The sequence below is a fragment of the Cibotium barometz genome, chromosome 5 (genome assembly GCF_041138505.1).
Source record: "Cibotium barometz isolate CiBa-2024 chromosome 5, ASM4113850v1, whole genome shotgun sequence".
Lineage (NCBI taxonomy): Eukaryota > Viridiplantae > Streptophyta > Polypodiopsida > Cyatheales > Cibotiaceae > Cibotium > Cibotium barometz.
Window position 1 is genome coordinate 59,357,530 of NC_141050.1, and position 24,114 is coordinate 59,381,643.

The following is a 24,114-nucleotide window of genomic DNA, read 5'->3' on the forward strand; positions in this document are numbered from 1 at the left end:
AAAAGAAATTAAAAAATAATATTGACATGGCCAGCTGTAGGTCCACGTGGAGGCTAGAGTAGAGGCCAGCGCGTGAATGGCGAGTTCGAGAAGCTGGCGGGAGATGCGCAACGGAGAGAATAAGGAGCTAGAGGCCGCCTTGTTTGTTTTGGGGCTCTCGGGCGTAGCCGCAGATACACAGACAAGGGGAGGTCGCCCAGAAGAGAAGCTGCAGCAGTAGGAAGGACGGCATGGGGACGAGAACGTCCCTGGTGAGGTGGTGTTGGCGGTGGTTGGAGCCCCCTGAGGACGACGGGCTGGGAACCAGGACAGCGTGGGAGAAGCGATTTTGGTGTTAAGCTGCGGTGGTGGTAGCACAGCGTCGACTGTATTTGAGAGAGGACCGCCTTGGTCAAGGGTGACGGGCTAGTGATAGTGGAGAGTAAAGGCCGCCCTTGAGGTGACAGTGCAGGTGACTGAGGAGAAGGCCTCTGTGTGCGGCTGATGGCTGATTGGCTGGCAAGGGGTTGATAGGTGATCTACGAGGGCTGGTGTGGGCCACGTAGGTGAAGCCGACAGTGGACAGCGTGAGCGGGTGCCGAGTGAAGCAGAGAGAGTTGAGGGTTAGCTGGTGGGGTGCCCTCTGAAGAGTGAGAGTGGTCGGGTTCTTTTTGGTGTGATTGGTACACAGCAGGCAGGCGAGAGTTCGCGGTGATTGAGGATGTGGTGTATCCTCAGCAGTGGACAGGTCAGAGTGTTGATGTGTTCGTGGGGCTGGAAGGTTTGGTCGAGGTTGAATCCCAAAGGTGGTGTGGCCGTGGTGGAATTCCCTTGGCAGTAAATCCAGGCCTGAGTGTTTGTGAGTTGTGTGAGTAAGGCTTCTGTGTCGGGAGAAGCTTGTATGAAGTGTGATTGGGAATATATTACTGGGTGTTTGCTTTGTGTATGGTGCCCCTATTTTGTGCTATCTTTCTGGCATGGGTGGGTGGTGAAGTGTGAGAAGAGTTCCAGCCGATGGTGGCTGGAACTCTGGTGGTTGTGTTTGTGTTTTCCAAGTTTGGGAGGTGAAGGGCTATAGAGGCATGGTTCTTTTTTCTTTTTTTCACCTCACAGTGTCAAAGCAGGATGGTGGGTTTGTTAAGCTACATATAATCACATCTCCACCCCTATCTTCTGTAGAATGGCCAATTCCAAATGCTTGGACTATAATGGTCATGAAATCAAAGACGCTTTGTGATATACAAGGTCTTTGAAGTTTGCAAAGCCCTCTCGATCTGTGGGTCTTAGTTGGGTATGCCCAATACATCTTTTTGCTGCCAAGATGTTTGATCAATTTTGTTTCTCATAAACACCTACCATGTTTGTGTGCAAGAAGGTATTAGGTGATGACATGGTAGCCTTTCTTGGAGACCACTGGAGGACTCTAGAAGGGATACATAAGGATGACACATTCAAGTGCAATATAGTAGAATCTAGTGTCTCATTTTGGTATCTCAAAGCTCGTGCCACACTATACATACGCTTCTATTACGAGCGGTGGATGAAAAAGAATAGTTGTTGGGTCCCAATGCAGAGGCAGATGAACAAGTTGTTTTGCCTCTTGACATATGCTGTAAGATTCCTCCTCAGCCAAATAATGAATAAGCTTTACTTCAATCCCTTGTAATTATTCCCTGTTTCTAAATGCAAAAAAAAAAAATTATTTTTCCTTATTTTTGCCTAGAGAGATAAAAAATTCTAGAGAGAGATAATCCAATATTAAGATATTTTTGGATATAAAAATTCTACAAATATCAAAAATATATTTTCCTGAAACATAAGTTCAAAATAAATTCTCAAGGTGCATTAGGAATCAATTAAAAATGATTTAAAAGACCTTAGTCTAAGGGTCAAGATTTTATGGTCCAATTAGGGACCAATAAGATTAATCCAAGTGTTGGGATAAGATAAATCTAATGAATAAAAGAAAATACCCAAAAATGGATAAATGCTCACATAAGATGAAGAGTTGACTGAGTACAAGGTTTATTAGTTAAAAATTAAGAGATATTACTAAAAAAATGAGATATTTTAGAGAAATGATGAATTTTTGACACCTTGGTAAGGAAGGGGAGACCTTTGAGGTAGGTGCCTCCTTCACATATGTGGGAGGGTTTTTAATTCAAAAATATTAAGATATTTTTATCTCTCCTCTCTCCTAGATCAAAATAGGAGCTAAATTGGTCCAAATCTTGTCCAAATTTAGCCAAACTGAAGTTGGAAAATTCTAGAACTTAGTTGGACTCAGTTAGTGGCCTCCCTCACCTATAAATAGACCCTCATTCTTTTTTATTCTCATCTGTGAACTATACCATGCCAATATTATATTAAAATACTCATATTTTCTATTATCCCTTAAAAATCCTCTACTTCTGGAGAGATTAGAGCTCCTCTCTCTCTTCAACAATCCTTGGAGCTTTCTTCTCAACATACCAAACCAATTGATTGGTTGGGGGCTTCCTTCTAAGATAAATAAGCAAGCCAAATCTAGAGGTAAGAAGTAATTTCATGTTTTTCATTAATATTCTTGGAAGATTTCACTTCTCAATCCCTCTCAAGCTTGAGAAGTTTCAAATTAATTGTTTTCAATGCAAATCAAGCTTTCTATAAGAATTCTAATGATTAATCACAAAAAAGTTAGTCTTTATGCTTAATTAGATGGCTTTTTATGTATATCTCTCTCTCCCAAAAGAGTAGTCATTCCTATGACTAATTCTTTATTCAAATGGATGCTTCTCATTGATAAATTCTCAATTCAAAAATCAAACTCTATGCTAGTTAAGCTAGAGGTTAAGAAAATAGCTTTTTATGCTTTAATGCTAATAAAATTATGGTAAACTTACGATTTAATTCCATAAATTGGATTTAAGTCTAAAGATAGTTATTATATCATAATTGTATTACAAAGTCTTATTCTTTCTAGAAATATTAAAAATTATTAGTAATAGCAGCGAAGCTATGGTAAAATTTTTAGAAATTAATACATAACTCATTTTTATGCATAATGTGAAAAGAGGACTTCCTACCATATTCTAGTATTGGTCATCCTATGCTAAAAGAATGATTTTCATCGCATTCATGGAAAACTAATTTTTGGTATTTGTGCATAAATATTTAATTAAAGAAAAGAGAAATTTTTGGTATTTCTATTTTTATGCAAAAAGAGGAATTTCCATGATAATGGAGATCCATGTAATTAAACGGAAAAAGAGAAAATTTGATATATCAAAATAATGAATATTTTTATTTAAATTTAAAGAGAAATTTTAGCTAAATTTATTTTATGCATGAAAAAACTTAAATGATAAAAGAGGAATTCCCATGACATTTGGAATTCAATCATTTTAATGGTGGCAAAAGTGGAATTCTTGGCATAATTGAATTAATGTATATTTTTAATTAAATTTAAAGAGAAATTTTACATAAGTTTATTTTATACATGAGAAAATTTAAATAATAAAAGAGGAATTCTCATGACATTTGGGATTGGTAAAAGTGGAATTCTTAGTATAATTGAAATAATGAATATTTTTATTTAATTTAAAGAGAAATTTTAGATAAATTTATTTTATGATAAAAGAGGAATTTCCATGACAATTGGAATCCAATCATTAAATGAGAAAAAGAGAACTTTAAGCTTATTCAAAAAAATGGATATTGGTATTTAGTTAAAAGAAGAATTTTTATGGTATATTTAAGTAGAGAAAGATTTGAATTAATTTTTGGTGACAAAAGAGGAATTTTTACCAAAATTCCATCTAGAGACTTAGAGTTGATAAATTAAAGTGGTAGAAAGAATATCTTTAAATATTTATGTGAATAATTCACCAAATTGATATTTTTCTAAAATTAGATTAAATGAAAGAAGAGTTTTTTTATAAAAATCCGATATTCTCATATAAAACCATTTCTTAATCTATTATGGTCAAGAAGGAATGAAATTCATAAAGTTAGAATTTTCTTACGGTTAGAAGTTCAGTAGATGTTTATCTGAAGAAAATCCTTGTTAGAACTAAACCGAATGATTTTGGTTAGACCACGACTATGAGAGGGACGGTCAGTAAACTACTTGTCCATCTCTCGATGTGAATCAAACAAAAACTTCGTGACCAATTCCAGTTCTTAATACAAAGATTAGACTACCATTGAATTAACCTAGTTTTCTCTTTACCGAAATCACCAAGAATCTAGTTGGAGAGTCAGTCAAATGATGGGTAGATTACCCTAATGAGAGATCAATGATTCTCATTATCAAAATATGGATTAAGGAAAAAGGGTTTTGGGGAACCAATCTCAAACCGGGAATTTTACTTGCATAGAACTTTTGTTTTCTTATAAAATACTGTTTTACGCCAGAATGCTGGAGGAAGCATTTGGTATGTGTTTTACTAAGAGGAGGCTTGTTTGTAACAGCTGGTGGGGAGTCATCGAGGGATGTCGCTCGCGGCGCGCGGCAAAACCTACCGAGGTCTTGACCAACCTCGGTCTGGTTAAAATGGTGCGCTTCCAGTACAATGGGCGAGGACCGACGAAGCGGTCCTTGAGTGAAGTGCTAGGACACCTGAGTAGGATCCTAGAGGGTTCTGACCAAGTGATGCATGGGCTCGCGGTTGCTAGGACACCCATGCGTGCATCGAGGAAGATTCGGATGGACTGAAAAGGATGACTTTTGTGAATCGATTTTTGATATTGGATCTTGTTGGGTGACTAGCTGGTCTTCAATGGAGAGTCCAGATTATATATTTTGTAATACAATGGACTCAATATTTTTGGAGGACTATGATCAGTAATACTATGATTTTCATTGAAAGATTGTTTTAAAGACAATCGAATCTATTATAATGGCAATTTCATATTGGGTGTGTACATGGTATGCCTACCTTAATTTTTGCATGAAACACCGGCTACTAGGAGGCCTGGGAACTCTTTTCCTTTACCCGGGCAAAAACATAACCAAATTTTTATAAAGGAATCCCACCAATACAGTGGTTAGGTGGTTGGCTAATCCATGGGCTGGATCGGAGGATTCTTGCGATACAAATAAGTTACGATTAGTTACGTTAGTTAGATTAAGTCCTAGGAAGACCCTTGTTCCGTGGGAGGGAATCAGCGGGCTGTGCCTCGTTAAAGGAGGAAAAAAGCAGTGATTCTATGACCAAGTGCAAGTCTCTTCTTTGATCTGACCATGTGACTTCAGGTTCTGTCGGATCAGTTTGAATAGTTAAGACTTTGACTCGTTAGATTAATTCTCCTGTTCGAAGATTTTCCTGGTGGAATCGCCTGTGCCTTTCGTGCAAGGGAAGTTTTTCCGGGCTCGGTTTCGGAGGAACCGCCGTCGGTTGTGTTTTGTCCACACACAGCTAACCTTAGCTAATGTCCACACACTATGACCAGCTGGACGCGGTCATTTATGTCTCACACATGTTACTACCTAACATGCTAGCACATAGTGCAATTGGCACAAGCTGACATCAAGCTTGAATCTCAACAGCCCCTCTCAAGCTCATGATGTACTACCATAGATGAAGATGTAGATGAGCTTGGGCTATCAAAGCTCTCAACACTCCCCCTCAAGCTCATCCCATGTACTCCCAACATAGTATGGAAGTACTCAAACTTCTTCCTACTAAGTGGCTTTGTAAAGATGTCGGTGGCCACCTGCTCTTCAGTCTTCACATACTCCAATACACTATACTATCCAACACTTTCTCTTTGACAAAATGATAGTGGACCTCTATATGTTTGTTCTGCACATGAAAAATTGGATTCTTGGGGCCAACTGTATGCTGCTCATGTTGTCACAATGAATGACAACCTTGCCATCAATAGGCTCACCCAAATCAATGAAGAATAGACTCTTTAACCATACTCCTTCACATGTAGCAATGGCTGCACCCCTATATTCAGCCTCTGTACTAGATAAAGCAACAGTAGGTTGCTTCTTGCTGCTCCAACTCACCCATTGCACTTCCAAATGTAAAGGCATAACCACTAGTAGACCTCCTGTCACATACGAGCTACTTGCCCAATCTACGTTTGTGTAGCCGTGTACATCCAAGCCTTTACCATGCTCATAAAGAAGACCATAATGTGCATTGGTCTTTACATAGCACATAATGTGTCTCATTGCATCCAAATAAGGTTTTCTGGGGCTCTGCATAAATTGGCTTACTAGCCCCACAACATAACTGAGATCCGATCGTGTGATAGTCATGTAAATAAGACTGTCAACCATCTTTCTATACATAGATGGATCATCCAAGTCTTCACCAAAATCAGCCCGCAGCTTCACATTCTGCTCCAAAGGTGTACTCATTGGTTTACACCTTGTCATCCCATATTTTGCTAACATATCCAATGCATATTGGCATTGCACCACTAACCATGTTCCTGCATGATCTTTGATCACTTCAATCCCAAGAAAATATCTCAATTCACCCAAGCCTTTCATATCAAACTATCCACTCAATGCCTTCTTGACATGTATAACATCTGTAGCATGATCTCCTGTGACAATCAAGTCATCTACATAGATGACAAGCAAGTCATCTACATAGATGACAAGCAAGACAATCCCATGATCTGTTTTATTCACATAGAGTGAAGAATCTACTGAAGAAACCTAAAATCCAAGGGAGATAAGATATTGGCTTTTCTTATCACTCCAAGCACGAGGTGCTCGCTTCAAACCATATAATGCTTTCTTTAATCTGCATACATGAGTGGGGTACCTCAGGTGTACATATCCTTCTGGTTGTGCCATATAAACTTCCTCTTGTAAATCACCATTTAGAAATGCATTTTTCACATCCATTTGATGCATTTCCCAACCATTTGCTGCAGCCATAGCAATGATTGCTCTCACTGTTCCCATCTTTGCAACTGGACTAAATGTTTCATCATAGTCCAAGCCTTCGGTTTGTGCATAATCCTTAGCTACCAACTGTGCTTTATGGCACTCAATGGAACCATCTGATTTGCATTTCACCTTATAAACCCATTTGCAGTCAATGACATTTTTGCCTTGTGGTGGTAAGGCAACCAAATCCCAAGTTTCATTTTGAACCAATGCGTCCATCTCAACATCCATTGCCTTCTCCCATACATGCTTCCCAATAGCTTATGTATAGCATGTAGGTTCCACATGCTTCACCAAAGAGGTCATATATGCGTAATGCATAGCAAAGTCATGATATGTCAACCTGCCAACTGGATACCTGACCCTTTGGGATCTCCGCAATGCATACGGATCACTCTGAACACCTGTCACTCTAGCATGTGGAGGCACATATCTATCCTACCTTGCAACCTGGTGTGCATAAAACTGGTATGCCAAGTTCCTCATCTAAACTTTCTGAACTTGACGACTCATAACCTGTAATGCCAATTCCTTCAACCTTCTTTTTCCCTTTATCCACAGCACTACTCCCAGTGCTTACACTCTCTGTCTCAAGCATCTTAACCATGTACGTATAGTGCTACTCTTAGACTCTGCTGGCCCAAACATAGAAATAGAACTTGCTTGTGGCAAGTTCACATGCACATCAGCATCAATGGAATCAATGACACCCTCATCCTTTGCCTTGTACCAACTAGCAAGTTCATCAAAGACCACATCTCGTGAGATAACCACTTGCCTAGTTTGTGGATTGTAACATTTATATGCCTTGCGATCCTGTGCATACCCAACAAAAATGAACTTTTCTACCTTAGGATCCAACTTCTTTCTTCTCTCATCTGGCACATGCACATAAGCTATGCTACCAACACTTTGAGGTGTCCAATGTCTGGCCTAAAACCTGTAAGATGCAACTCTGGCATACTTCCATGTATGGCTGATGTGGGTGTCTTATTAAGTACATACACCGCTGTGGCACAAGCTTCTGCCCAATAATAGTCTGGCATGCTCTTTTCATTGAGCATTGCCCTAGCCACATCACAAATGACTCTATATTTTCTCTCAGCAACCATTTTGTTGAGGTGTATACCTGCAAGTTAGCTGCCTTCTTATGCCATGCTTTCTCAAGAAATTCTCAAAACCATGTGAGGTGTATTCACCACCTCCATCTGTCCTCAAACATTTTATCCAAGAGCCATATTGCTTCTCTGCAAAAACTTTGAAGTCCATAAACTTTCCCAACACTTCACTTTTCTCTCTGAGAAAGTAAATCCATGTCATTCTGTTGAAATCATCAATGAATGTAATATAATACAAGCTGCCTTTAATGAATGGGTTTTGTGCAAGGCCCCATATATCACTATGAACTATCTCAAGTGGCCTGCTACTCATGTTGCCTTCTTTAGGAAATGGCAACCTTGCTTGCTTTCCAAACTGGCAAGCATCACAGACATGCATATTCCCATCATACTTGAATCTAGGTAGCCCACTAACAATGCCTCTTGCCTGCATGTTCTTTAACCTTTGTATGTTCACATGTCTAATCCTTTTATGCTACATGTCAATGTCTTGTACCACATTTCGGCTTTTAGAGAACATGGCCGATTTCAACTCAAGAATCCCAGCATCCAACTTAAATAACCTACCTTCTTTCTTGCCTTTGGCACAATGACTCTACATCCATTTTTGAAATCCTCAACGAAGATGCCTACTGGTGGCGTAGATTGGTGTAAGCTCTCCAAAGAAGCCCCCATTGATACTGAACTCCTATTGTCGGATGCTTTGCATGAAGAACCCAAAGTAATCCCCATGGCATCGAAAAAGCTACAAAGAGAGATGGTAGAGGGAACTGCAATCCTAGAAGATACCATGAACCTTCTAGTGGCATACATTAGTGTAAGCTCTCCAAAGAAATCCCCAAAGAAGTGGGTCAGGAGCACACCTCTCAACCCTCATTCTATTTCTCCAACTACATCAACTCATGCTAAAGGCCAAGAAAGCACCCGGCAAAAGTCCCAAGCCCACCACCACCATCTTCTCTAGCACCACACAGGAACCAACTCTCCTCAAAGTGCATGTAGATGTCACAGGGCCAAGCATGCCTAGCCAAGAGCTAACCATGGCAGATGCGGCCTAAATCCATCCACTCATCTTTTCTCTCCCATACTATCGAATCGCATTTGTTCCACCTAGGGAGCTAGTGGACCCATGTGAGCTGGAGGACCTCATTGCACGAGTCCAAACCCATGCCTCCCTCCAACCTTCCTCTTCCAAAAAACATGCAAGAGAGACCATCTGAGGATGCGAGCACTATAACCAAGTGACCAAAAACAGAGGCTCCCAAAGAAATCAAGAGTGTGAACCAACTATTCATTAACACATTCCTATGACAACTATGTCCGTACACTTATATAATGGGTGTCCATACTATATTGTAAATCCCATCATTTGATGAGGGAAACACCCTAAAGACGCTCCCAAGTATTGAACTTCGAAGGACAAACAAGAGCACCTTGGTTAATTGGCTAATCCATAGAGAAAAGCCTTGTAACTATGTTTTGGGTGCCCCAAGTCACTTACTCTCGGGTGGCCTAGTGGGAAAAGGCTTGGAACAATAAAAGCCAATTTCTCTTCTTTGTAACTCAGTCTCCCATTTGTGCAATAGAAGTGGAGTGTTCTCTCTCTCCCTCTCTCTTGCAACTCTAATCTAGCATATGTGTTCTCTCTCTCCCTCTCTCTTACAACTCTAATCTAGCATATGTGGTGTGCTTAGGGTTAGGGATTGGGAGTGGGTGCATTAGAGTTGTCTCCCCAGTTAACCACCATAAATGGGGTTAACACATGCTAAAGTGGACGGACCATTATTGACACATATCCACACATGGGATAGTTAGACTTTACTCTTGGAAACCCTATCCAAATAGGCAAAATGAATTAGAGGGAGTTTCCTTATTTAACCACCATAAATGGGGTTAACACATGCTAAAGTGTACGGACCATTATTGACACATATCCACACATGGGGATAGTTAGACTCTACTCTTGGAAACCCTATCCAAATAGCCTACATGCTAGAGAAGACCATTATCCACACATGGGATAGTTAGGCTACTTTAATCTTGAAACCACACTACCAAATATGCTACATGTTAGAGTAGACCATTAGCCACACATGCGATAATTAGATGATTGTGTAGAGATAACTTACATATAATAATTGGCATACTACCAAATAGGCTGCATACTAAAGTAGAACATCATCCAAACATGGGGTAGCTAGACTTTACTAGGCTCTTAGAAACTCTATCCAAAGTTTATGGGGCTAAAAAATAAGCCAAATGGGCATGGAAGTTGTGGAAATCGTTTAATACTCTTAAGGTCAACTAGTTCTATGGCTAGTTCTACACTATGAATAGTGGCATTATGATCACAAACCAATGGGCATGAGAGGTGTGGAAATTGTTAAGTAGTCTAGTAGTTGTGGAAGGTAGTTCTACACAGTGGCACTATGATCACAAACCAATGGGCATTGGAGGTGTGGAAATTATTTGGTAGTCTAGTAGTTCTACACAGTGGCACTATGATCACAAACCAATGGGCATTGGAGGTGTGGAAATTATTTGATAGTCTATAGTATTTTTTTAAGGCTAGCTAGTTCTACACTATGAATAGTAGCACTATGAGGTAAGCCAAATGGGAAATGGGAGGTGTGGAAATTGTTTAATAGTCTCTAGTAGAGGATGGCTAGTTCTACACTATGAATAGTGTCACTTCAATCACAAACCAATGTGGTCTAGTCATGTCCATCCCACGTATCCAAGGCATTATAAAAGTACTATCATCCCCTTCTACATATAAATTACCAATTATGATTATGATTATGAATTTAGTCCCTAGTTTCTATTGGCATACAAACTCTATCTCAATAGTTTCTTTTGTGCAATAGAAGTGGAGTGTTCTCTCTCTCCCTCTCTCTTGCAACTCTAATCTAGCATGTATGGTGTACTTAGGGTTAGGGTTTGGGAGTGATTACTGCTAGTCACTTGTTCCCTCTTGCTTCCTCTCTCTCTCTCTCTCTCTCTCTCTCTCTCTCTCTCTCTCTCTCTCTCTCTCTCTCTCTCTCTCTCTCTCGTGATTCGGCTAACCAACATGATCCTCTTCCGTGGAGATCTCACATGATCTTCACGAGAGATCTTGCATCACCCGTTGGATTAGAGCAACTGTCTCGGTGTGATAAGTAGTGCGCAAGGACGGTAGTACGAGTGGCTATGATGGAGCTCTTGAGCCACGCTCGAGCTCACCAGGGTGTCCTTAACAAAGAGCTATACAAGCCACTCTACATGCAGTGTAGAAAATGGATGCGACAACAAAGCGACTCGTAGTTCATGAGCTGGAGAAGGGCCTCTTATATTGCTTACATCCGTGTAGAGGAGTACCCAAAGCAAGGGGAATGGGAGGACTACAAGATGGATTCCTACTTGTTTGACCTAAATATCTTCTTTACCCACATAATGGAGCACAACTTTCACATGCAAGCCTCTACCAATTGCATATTGAATAAACATACAACTTACTAACTTCCCAAGGATGTTGAAATATACAAGTGAATAGGGTGTGTGGGAACAAGCCCTTAGCAAGAGGTTGTAAAAGAGAATATGTAAATGTGACAGAAGCTGTGAAAAGGTGAGAAGTATCTACTGGGAGAGAATAAAGGGTAGCATGAGGAGATTTAGGAGGTGTGGAGATATTCTAGAAAGAGGTGGAGAGAATCAAGCAAAAGAGGTGGAGTGAATCAAGGACGAGATCAATGGGATTAGATGCTTGGATGTAAACTCTATAAATTAAGGCATTGGCCTAATGAGAATTTGCTGGTTTTTGATTATCCATGCCTACATTAAGCTATCAATTAATTGCTCACTAATCACATCTTAATTATCCATGCCTACATTAAGCTATCAATTAATTGCTCACTAATCACATCTTAATTATCATCTAATCTCTTTTTTAATGATGTTGATTCTAGCATTTGATCCACCATAGCTCATCACATTACTGCAAATTTAACATGGTATCAGAGCCTAGCCTAGAATTCATCAAATTTATGAGCCCATTATCTTGCTAATCACTTAGCTAATGAGGATTAGTAGATAATTAAGTTTTTTAACCTCTTTTTCAAATAGCTCATCACATTGCTGCAAATTTAACATGGTATCAGAGCCTAGCCTAGAATTCATCAAATTTATGAGCCCATTATCTTGCTAATCACTTAGCTAATGAGGATTAGTAGATAATTAAGTTTTTTAACCTCTTTTTCAAATAGCCTCTGTACCCCAGTTGGTGGAGGAGCTCTCTCTCCCTTCATACATAAAATTGGCCCAAACCACTTTAGCCACACATAGCCACAAGCCTTGTGCTTCAACCCATCAAGACAAACCAGCACACCGTCGATGCAAGCTGCAAAATTTGCATTTTTTCCAGCGCCTATTTTCTGAAGAAAATATGAGATCCTGTCTGCACCAGATGCAATGGCTCTAATTCCTCTTGGCCCTAGGGGTTTTCAAGGGTGCTCTACAAGTTGGTGAAGATAGTTTTTGATTAACTCATTGGAGAAGTACTCTCCCCCTCCATCTGACCTTAGGCACTTTACATATTTCCCTGTTTGCTTTTCAACCAAAACTTTGAAAGTGAGTGAACACCTCACTCTTCTCCTTCATGAAATATACCCACACTTTCCTTGTGTGGTCATCAATAAATTTCACATAATATATGCAGCCTCCCATAGACATGGTCTTCGTAGGACCCCATACATCTGAATGCACAACATCTAGTGCATTTTTGCTTACATATCTATTACGTGGAAATACATGCTTTGTTTGCTTTCCAAATTGGCATGCTTCACATATTCTCTGCATACCTTCCACTTTAAACTTTGGCAGCCCTGTCACAATTCCTTTAGTCTGCATAGACTTCATTCGCTCTGCACATTCACGTCCAATTCTTTTATGCCAAATGTCTATGTCTGCAACAAGCCCTGAACCATTTGCAAACATCGCAGCACTCATTTCAGGCATGTCTACATTCAATGTAAACATTCTGCCCACTCTGTTGCCTTTTGCAACCAACCTGTGCTTGTCTTTAAATTCTTTAACATAACAACCATCAGGATTAAACCGAACCTGCAAACCCTGCTCAATCATCTGGCTAACTGAAACCAGATTCTTTGTTATGTTCGGAACGTGAAGTACATCTGCAAGGTACTTCACTTTGTCATCCTGCATCGACAATGGCACATCTCCAACATGGGCAATTGGATGAGCAGTGTCATCCCCTGTTTCCACAAAACCTGGTCTTTCAAGGTTTTTCATCTCCTTGAACCACTCCCCATGACTTGTCATGTGGTTCGAAGCACCTGAATCCACATACCATACATCATCTTTTTGTGCTGCTTCAACATTTTCAGACATGGCATTCACGACATGCTGCATAACAAATAACCTTTCATTATCCTCATTGTTTCTGCTTGAGGATGCATAGTTGTTCTGCTGCACTTTCCCATTTTGCATGTCAGCCTGCTTCTTATAACATTCTACCTGCACATGTCCAGGCTTACCACAATAATAGCATTCACGTGCATCATTATACTGCCTTTGCCAATTTCCACGGCCTCTTTGACTCCCCCTACCTCTGAATTTGCCTCTTCCACCTGCGTGTTGTTGTTGTTGTTGTTGTTGTTGTTGTTGTTGTTGTTGTTGTGTATTCTGGGACTGTTGTTGTTGCTGTTGCTGCTGGCCATAATTCTGATTACCTGTTCGGCCACCTCCTTGACCGTGTCCACGGCCTCCTCTACCTCGTCCTCTTCCTGAACTTGTGTAGAAGGCCTGTTTCTCTGAACTGTTTTTGTTTTGTGAAGACTGTTGGTCTTCACCCAAGCTCTTCTCTTCTATAATCAGCATAGACACCAAATCTGTAAAGTTGGGAATGTTTTCCCGAGTCTGAATAGACGTCTTGAACACCTTGTATTGTGGCCTGAGACCACGTAGACAGACTTCCACCTTATCATCATCATCTAACACACCAATAGATGCAAGGGATTCCACAATACCCTTTATCTTCAATGCATAGTCATTCAAAAACATGCTCTTTTTCTCCACAGTATGAAGTTCGTTCTTCAACTGTATCTTGCGTGCCTTGGTATTTGTTTCATAGAGTTTAACCAAGGTGTCCCATGCCTCCTTAGGGGACTTGGCATCCTGAATATGCCTAATCATGGTGTCCTGTATACTAATGGAGAGCCAATACATTACTTTCCTGGCTCCTTGGTTCCAGTCTTTAAACTCTTTCACATCTACAGCAGTCGCGGATTTATGTCCAGTATCTCTGGTGCCTCTTCATGCTCACCTTCTATGTAGTCCCAATAGCCCTTTCCCATCAGGAAATTCGTCAACCTGAACCTCCAAGCATGGAAGTTATTCTTATCAAGCTTCTCAGCCACAATCTGGGTTATGCCATCATTTGACATCTTGCCAGATACACAAATTTATCCGAAACAGCACTCTGGTTTTTCCTGCACAAACTGCTGTATTTTCTGTAGAAGCGGTACCATTAGGAAATTTTTGAGCTCATTTTGGGGCCCTGTAAGGAAGTTTGACCGAAATATTCCCTCCAAAAAGGGGCACTGGATAAAATTTTTGCAAACGAACTCCAAATTTGTCGGACCTCACATATTTAGATTCTACTCTTCAAAAGCTATCCATTGATATATAACACGATAGGGTTCAGAGAAGGGACAAGATAGATACCTAGAAGATTCCTTTTTTGCCTAAGAATCTTCTACGTTACTAACACGATAGGGTTCAGAGAAGGGACAAGATAGATACCTAGAAGATTCCTTTTTTGCCTAGGAATCTTCTACGTTACGTAGAAGATTCCTAGGCAAAAAAGGAATCTTCTAGGTATCTATCTTGTCCCTTCTCTGAACCCTATCGTGTTATATATCAATGGATAGCTTTTGAAGAGTAGAATCTAAATTACGTAGAAGATTCCTAGGCAAAAAAGGAATCTTCTAGGTATCTATCTTGTCCCTTCTCTGAACCCTATCGTGTTATATATCAATGGATAGCTTTTGAAGAGTAGAATCTAAATATGTGAGGTCCGACAAATTTGGAGTTCGTTTGCAAAAATTTTATCCAGTGCCCCTTTTTGGAGGGAATATTCCGGTCAAACTTCCTTACAGGGCCCCAAAATGAGCTTAAAAATTTTCTAATGTGTAGTACTCTCAAATGTCACAACCAGTGACTTCAATGTGCATACATACACCCAATGGCAATTGTTGACCTCTTTGCAGTACCCACAGTGTCTGCCTGCACAGTCAATCTGTCTTCCTACAGTTCTTAAAACAGAGTTCTGCAGAGAATCGATGACTTACCCACAGTGCTCGAAATCGCCTGCTTTTTGAAAAACGGAGGTCCAGACTCGCCCGAAACGCATTTTCGGTCCCAAAAACATCATCCGATAGGACAATATAGTTTCCCTATAGCTTTACTCCCGCGAAGAAAGCTCCTCAATCAGAGATCGTTTGCTGATGCCTCCCGTAGAGCTCCCGACAAGGGTGTAGTCACCAACACAAATAGGGAAGAGTAGTTGAAGCTCTTACCCTCGTACCGCTTCTTGTGGTTCTCTTGCTTGCAGCTCAGCCCTTAGCATGAACCAGGCTCTGATACCATGAAAAGATGCAGGGGGGAAGATAGCTTGAGCTCTTGCAAGCACACACACACTCACCAAACCCTAATAGCGAACACACAAGGTGAGAGGCTGGAAATCTTCTTCTACTTCACTCAACACTCAACACACCATATACAAGATAAGAGTACACACAATATGAAAGGTACTCAACCAAATACATACAAGGGTTTTCTATAGTGTGAACCCGACTAAATGAGCTGGCGCTATAGCTATGCCAGTCTCTAGAATGGCTGTCACACAGCCTGTCATCCCACTGGCTGCATATCACCCATGATCTCACCAACCATGCCAGTGGTGTAAGTGTGGGGCCTATCCCCCAGGCGGGTCATCAGTGTCCACCGCCTCACTAGACGAGCTCGATATCTCAACACATCCCATGTATCCACCAAGGCTTTATAAAAGTACTAACATCCCCTTCTCCATATAAATGACCAATTATCATTATGGTTATGACTTTACTCCCTAGCTTCTATTGGCATACAAACTCTATCTCAATAGTTCCAAATCAACCATCAACAAAGGTTCCCTCCTAAGACCACTCACAAGATCACATGAGTGTGGGTCTTGTCCATCTATTGTACCATTTTTATAATACTATATTATTCTCTATCTCTATAATTATGTGAGTTGGGAGACTTAATAAAAAATATGCATTGTCCATTGTCATAACACTATCCCCTCCACCGATTTTTTTTTTGGGGGGGGGGGGAGATGCTTAATATTATATAAGGTAGCAAAATTCTTCAACCAAATGATTTTTCTACTTTTATAGAGCTACAAAAACTATACCTATATAAACACTTTTTAATTTCAAAACATGTACTAAGTTCATAGAAAGTGCATCTTTTAAATCTTAATATGTGTAGAAGGGGTTCTCTAAACATCACTTGAATGATTGTGGACCTACGATATATGGGGTTTATATAAAATGAACACCCTACAAGCTACTACATAAAATGATAGTGATAGTGGGCTTACAATTAGGATGTACATTATTTAGACATTAGCACAATCACATCACATATGGTGTGGCATGCAATCTCTTAAAATTTGGGTAAGCATTATCAACAGAGAAATCTCAAAGCTTTATGCTTTGATTTGATATCTTAACGTGTATGCTTTGATGTTGATCTTATCTTTTGTACATTAAACGTATTCACAATCTTGCCTTGATAATACAATTTTGCAAAAGAATTAGGATGGGGGTTAATTTCATGAGTGGGTTCTTGGTGGATGAGATACCATGAACAACAAGAATGAAAAAAATACTCCAATGAGCATGAAAATCTATAGGTTATACTTAACAACATATAAATGTAATCTGTAAGGTCCCTCCCAAGCCATGTATGTATGTGTCTTTTTTAATATAGATTTCAATAAGGAAAGAGAGTGTAATTAGAGAAGAGTGAGACAACAAGGCTAGAAACATTAGGAAAGTGTTAGAATAAAAATATTAACTCCAAAAATCCTAAAAGAAATAAGAACATAAGAATAGTTCTATTAAGAGATAAGTATCCTCAAAAATAGAATTTCGAATTTAGGTGATAAGAGGTCATATTTAGAGTACTTTTACACATTTAGAGTCCACGCATACTAAAAATGTGGAAAGACAATGCGTTTCTGAAGATGGCGCGTTTGTGGCTATATACAGATGTTTTTGCCTATTCTGTCCACGATGGCTTGTAGACCAGATGCCTTCCTGTTCTTTTGACTGGTTATATAACCATATTCTGAGTTTTCATCAGAGAGTTATGGCCAAAACAATTTGCTGTTTCTGTCAGGGTCTCTACACAGAGAAAACTGTGAGAAGGCAGCAAGTAGCCTTAAGGTAATCCTAGAGTTTGAGATGTATATATCCTTTCATTCTTATCTAATATCTTACAAAAGAAGCTTAGATTGCTATGGTCTTTCGGAGGAAGAGACCAAAACTCCATAGCTTTTCTTTTAGAGAAAGAATAGTATGTCGTAGCCCTGTAAGAGAAGGCTATTTTGCCATAGACCTTAGAAAGAGAGAAGAGTCACAGTACGAGAAAGAGGAGATAAAGCTTGGGGATGATTGGATGATTTCAATCGTAAGACAAGGTATTAGAAGACTCTATTCTCATATGTTAAGTTCTAAAGCTCTTGTTAACGAGCAAAGACAACGATAAACGATAAATTTCTATAAGGTATATACATATTTTATTTTTCAATTATATATCATTCTTAGGGGTTGAGGTATGGTCTCATCTTCTCTATTAATTTTTAATAGTGGTCTATTTGATTAATTTACTATTTAGAGTTTGTATTCTTTTAAACAACAGCATATGCCTTAATAAAGAATGTCTTATCGCAATCTCAAGTTGAAATGCTAAAATCTTTGTGAAAAGGATTGCTTTCTTAAGAAGGTGACATGGATCCTAGTCCTATGGTTTAGTGAGTAAATGGATTGTTATCTTGGTTAAATTAAGGTACAGGTATAACTTCTCCCTGCCTTGACACTGCCCCGTTCTTGTACTTGTGTAGCCGAACGACAAAGACGTTAGTAAGGCCCGGAGTTGGCCCATGGTATCCCTCATACCATTGGGAGAATGAGGTTTGCCGATTGAGGCGAGTGATTGTGATGCTGCCTAGTTCTGAGGGCCCAGGCTAGTGCGGTGAATTAGCCCACCCTAATGCGTAGACATCCCTCTGAGGGGCGGGAGGATCGAGCGATGGAGCCTGAGAGAGCGACAGGCCGGCTTGAGTCCTCGCCAAGCAGCCGACGACGATGAGGTGTATGGTCCCCTAGGGTTTTGCCCAGCATGTAGAGGCTGGAAGGTCGAATTCTAGAGCATCGGCGGTATAAAGGAAAAGAATAAGAGAGCCGGTTTGGCTTGTATGAAATTGATTCATGTATAAACTTTTCTTTTAAATCTTGTCTTGGCATTATTGTACTGTGGAAAAAGGCTGTTTTAATAAACCTTGTGAAAAGGGTCTTAATTAAGGAACATGTTTATTTATGTCAAACAATGTGGTAGGATTAATTAGAAAACAAATTGACGCGTGAGTAGGGTGCAAAGTGGGAGGATGGAATGCCCCGACGGGAGTAGGGTGCAAAGTGGGAGGATGGAATGCCTCGACGGCACCATCCTACGGACGGGTGGACCCGATTAGTCAGGTAGCTTTCCAACATATTAAGTGAAAGCCCTACGTTAGATAAATAGGTTCTCGGGCAATTCTATTCTAGAAGACTAGGTCAGCGAGACTGTGCCTTGCATGGATGAGGAAAAAAAGCGTTGCCTCTAGGAATCAAGACTAGTAGTTGCCCAAATTTATGATCAATTACCCTATGGGTGATTTGATTTTTGGAAGACCACGCTCCCCTGCGGGATAGAACTAGGTCTTACCTATGAATCGTATCCTTGAATCTCTGCATGGTCAAGGTGTCGATGAGTAGGAAATTTTCTCCAAGATAAGACTTAGTGGACTATCTTAAGTGTTTCCCCTATTTTCGGAAGGGGGGAACCTTACAAGTGGTATCAGAGCGGATCTTAGTTCCTAGGTTTTTTTTCAAAGGTTAACTATCAAGGGATTAAAACAAGTGATTGTTTATCATATGAGGACGAATCAATCATCTCTACTGGCCATAGAAGTGATTTGAATATCCTCACATGTTGAGACAATCATCCTATGAAATTGTGCTTATATCTTGGGGGTGCACACGCAAGATATTTGTACAATAAATTTGAGAAATAAGATTGGGGAGAAAACCTTTTGTGAGAAAACATAGGGTGATCAAATTAAGAAACTAGTGAGAGACTGAATGACTAGAAGGATAGACCGAAACTTTGTTTCGAGAAATTTTCAGGATATCTCATTAATTTGTGTATTGTAAATTATTAAGATTATAACTCCATTAAGATTTGAATAGTTGACATGTGAATGCCATCCATTGGATGCTTTACACTAGGACGATCATCCAAGATCTAGAACCCATCTCAGACAAACATGGGTCTAACTTCGAATGTGTAATTCCCAGAGGATCATGCTCTTAGATGTGTTAATCCCAAGATACTAGGTGTGTAATTTTCAGAAAACTAATCATCTCAGATATGTCAATGTGTCAATCCCAAGGCACCAGATGTGTAATTCTCAAAAAAATGAAGATCTCAGATGTATTAATCCTGATTGCCTTCAAATGTGGTGCTATGGATAAGTATTTGATAGTTTTAAACTTTTAATGGATACAATGAAAGAAGCAAGCTCATCCTTGGTCGCGTCTAAAAATCTAAGAAATGCCAAATTAGTTGGAAGCATTTTTGTCAATCTAACCATTGGAGCTAAAAAGTTAGAAGCATTGTTGTCAATCTAACCACTGGAGCTAGAATCAGTTATGAGATGCCATGAAAGTACACCTCGTGAAAGGTTTTGTCCTCTAGGATTTCAAGAGGATAAAATGAACGAATTTTTGGAGCTAACCCAAGAAGGAAAGACCCATACCACCAAACTTTTGTTAAACTTCTCCGATTTGCTCTAGAGATGGATGAGGTAACTCTTCTCCATCGATTCATTTGGAAGCTTAATCTACCTTTGAATAACCTCATCAAGAATGTGAAACCATCCTCTATTTCAGAAGCCATAATTATAGCCAGAGACTGTGATAAAGTTTTTTATATAGAAAGTGTCAAGAAGGACATGAGTCCTCCCATGTTAATCAAGAAGAGGTCTCCTAATTCAAGAGGAACGTCAAGCCCACCCCTGGCTACAAGGAATCATGGGCTAGAGCAAAAATTAGGTCAAGGAAATAGGGATAGCAGGGTTAAAGATAACCGAATTCAACAAGTATTTCTATGAGTAAATAGAAGAGGATTGATGCAAGATTCATGTGAAGTAATGTGCATGATGAATAGATGTATTCTACAAGACGATACTAAGATTATGAAATTGCTATCATATGTTAGATTGCGTAAAGAATTGATTTCCTTACGTTTTTCCATGATAATTTGTTAAGTACCATATTACATGGGGGTATAGAATAAGGAATTCAAAGGTTCATACCATATGAGAGGTATATGGATACATGAAATTAGAATAATAAAGACCTTTTGGAGGCACAACAAAACGAGCCAAGCACATGAAATAAACGAATCTTTAAGAACAATATTTAGATAAAAGAAGATTTTTACCTAGTGGGGACACCACTTTGAAAGAGAGGAGGATTTACTTAGATACTACCCCAGCTCGCGAGATGAGGACATCTCGAATCTTTTAAGTGGGGGAGATTGTAAGGTCCCTCCCAAGCCATGTATGTATGTGTCTCTTTTAATATAGATTTCAATAAGGAAAGAGAGTGTAATTAGAGAAGAGTGAGACAATAAGACTAGAAACATTAGGAAAGTGTTAGAATAAAAATATTAGCTCCAAAAATCCTAAAAGAAATAAGAACATAAGAATAGTTCTATTAAGAGATAAGTATCCCCAAAAATAGAATTTCGAATTTAGGTGATAAGAGGTCATATTTAGAGTACTTTTACACATTTAGAGTCCATGCATACTAAAAATGTGGAAAAACAACGTGTTTCTAAAGATGGCGCGTTTGTGGCTATATACAGACGTTTTTGCCTATTCTGCCCACGATGGCTTGTAGACCAGATGCCTTCCTGTTCTTTTGACTGGTTATATGACCATATTCTGATTTTCATCAGAGAGTTATGGCCGAAACAATTTGTTGTTTCTGTCAAGGTCTCTACACAGAGAAAACTGTGAGAAGGCAGCAAGTAGCCTTAAGGTAACATGCGCTAAACGCCTGTTGACGTCGCTTGCTCTGCTGTTGAGCGTAAACTCTGCCAAAGCCCACGACCATGCTTTTTTTAGCAATGGAATGGAACGCTGCCAAGGTCTAGCTACAGTAGATATGAAAGCAGCAGCGCTCTGCGGAGCTGTTAGAATCGAGGTTGAGCGTGCGATGCACCTCACTTACTTTCAAACTATTCAAACTCATGCACACATACACTCTCTTTTCTTGTAACTTTATTTTCTCACAAACAAACTAGACTTCTATCTTAAAATCCATTTTGATACCTCCTAGTGATATATTGACCTTTGATCCAATGATCAACAATATGTGATCTCTTTCCTACATGTGCTACAATAATCTATTGTGCTTTAAATCACTTGGTCATGGGCTCCACTTTTTGTATTGGCTTCTTACAAGAACATTAAACACCGTGTGTTCAAGCAAAGGGCCTCTTGGGCTTGGCATAGCTTCTGTTGATGTCGTGTCTCTACTGGTATCTCTTTCAATTATGTGTATGTGATTGCTCTGTTCTAACCTTAGCGCTCTCCCTTCCTCGCACCCTCTCTCTCTCGCTCTCTCCATTCCCCCAGCCTCTCTGTACGTCTCCCTTCTCCACCGACACCTCCAACATGATCCTCTTCCCCAAGGTTGTCGTGATCCTCTCACACAGCGTGTGTCCTCTCTCCCAGGGTGCCCGTCCTTTTGCCTACCCACCATCCTCTTGCCAGGAAAGCTCCTCGTCCGACATTCATCTGCCAAGCAAACTCTAGACACGAGCTCCTCTCCAACATCGATCTGCCAAGTGAATACGACCGGTCGCTTTCTCTAGTTTTTTTATCAAAAAAACCTTGGCAAAAGTAAAATATTTATTTCCCCTAACTTTGAACTAAGGCACCCATATTAACCACCCGTACCATAAACAAATAAATACCATTTACCATAAACAAATAAATACCATTTTTCTACGTTGGGTGCCTTATGTGGTAAGGATGAGGAGTGCATCCCCATAAGGCCATCAATAGAGGAGGCAAGCCGGAATGCTCAGGAAGAACCAAAATGTGTGTGGAAAGGTGATGGGGAGTTTGTTCAGTCAATGAATGTGTCATACTTGTGGAGGTAGATGCAAATAAACCACTGCGTGCATGGTGGGTGGGTGTGTGTGTGTGTGTGTGAGAGAGAGAGAGAGAGAGAGAGAGAGAGCGCTGCCGAATCAGATGCAAGAGTCAAATACTAATATGTCCATTAGATAAGAGTGTCAACGCGCAGAATATCCTCAAGCTCGTCTTCATGGTACTTAGTCTCATGACGCACGATAGCGAACCCGAGATCAGATGAGAGGCAACCGAGGGAAGGTGACCACAAGAACCCCATTTTTGATGCTTGCCTTGGCCTGGTCAGGGTCCACACTCTTGGGCAGCTGAAACGTGCAATGGCCGGTTTCCTGGCCAGCAGGTAGCATTGGCTGCTGACGAGCAGCCGGCCACCTTAATTGTTTGCCGGTCACAAACAACACCCGACCATTTATCTCCACCTGTAATCCGGAACCATCGCCGACGAATCCTGTCTCAAACCAACAAGGTTTCTAGTAGCACTATGTTGATTTAGTCTAGTAAGGTATTATGCTCACCAATTTTTACAAATAAAATAAATTGGCTTTACCTGCGAGGCTGACTGTGAAAACCAACGCATCAACTGTCTCTGTGATGTCTACTATTTGGAGCGGAGTAGCGTTCCTCCGGATCACAGTGATGGGTATGAAGCGGATATGAGCCATAGCTGTGTCAATTATTGGATCACTGAAAGGGAGGAGAACGACTGCAATATGCAGCTGCTTGCAAGTGCACCTGTTTTTTATTATAGTGAAATTGCTCTCCTTGTTGCACCTTTGTGACTTTTATATAAATAAAAATATTCCTATTTACTTTTGTGAGTCGATAAAGAGTCGTGACTCTTAAGGTGAAAGCTCTTTGGGATTCAAAGGAAAAAAAAGGCATGGCACACACTTGGAAAGGAAGATGTTAGTGGGATTTCATCAAGTGACAATCCTCCACACTTTTTTATTTTGGAAAGGAAGATCTTAGAGGGATTTCATAGACCATGTCAAGTGAGGCAACACACTTTTTATTTTGGAAAGGAAGAGCTCTTAGAGCGATTTCATAGACCACTCTCAATCCTCCATTTTCAAACTAGGTCAAACCAATAGACTTGGTTTCCCCCCTCCCCAACCAACCCCCACAAAATCCAAGGCTGAATGCCCATTGGCCATCCTTGATTTCTATCTAGGCTCCTAGCATTTACAATTTTCCAAATTATGGAAGTTGATGGCACAATTGAAAACCTCGCCCGCTTAACTCCCCGGTGTTAGTTTGGTTTATTGTAAGGATAGTCCTTCTTTCTTTAAGGAGTTTTCACTACAACTAACCTAAGGGTTTTCCACTACATAATATTATAATATGCCAAAGTTTATCCCTTTTTCTTATGGATGCTTGCACACTTTTTCAAGAAATATAACCTACTATCATGTGAAAGAGACAATGATTGCAATATAACTAACTATCCATGTGAATGAGATAATAATTACAAAATAATATGCATGGATATGAGTGACTAGACAAGGTTTATCAACATTCATCCTAGTATGATGCACTAATCAACATGTTACAAAAATTGAAATCTATAATTTGTTTTCGACACAATA

At 39.9% G+C, this 24,114-nt stretch overlaps 1 protein-coding gene across 1 annotated transcript; it reads right to left on the minus strand.

The window, feature by feature from the left end:
• Positions 1 to 22,631: 22,631 nt before the first annotated feature.
• Positions 22,632 to 23,231, minus strand: LOC147638706 (17.7 kDa class II heat shock protein-like). Its single transcript, XM_086796301.1, has 2 exons — positions 23,076 to 23,231; positions 22,632 to 22,976 (listed from the first exon to the last, which is right to left on the minus strand). Exons 1-2 carry the CDS (start codon positions 23,188 to 23,190, stop codon positions 22,744 to 22,746), a joined length of 348 nt encoding a protein of 115 aa, XP_086652427.1. The 5' UTR covers positions 23,191 to 23,231; the 3' UTR covers positions 22,632 to 22,743.
• Between the last annotated feature and the right edge of the window lie 883 nt (positions 23,232 to 24,114).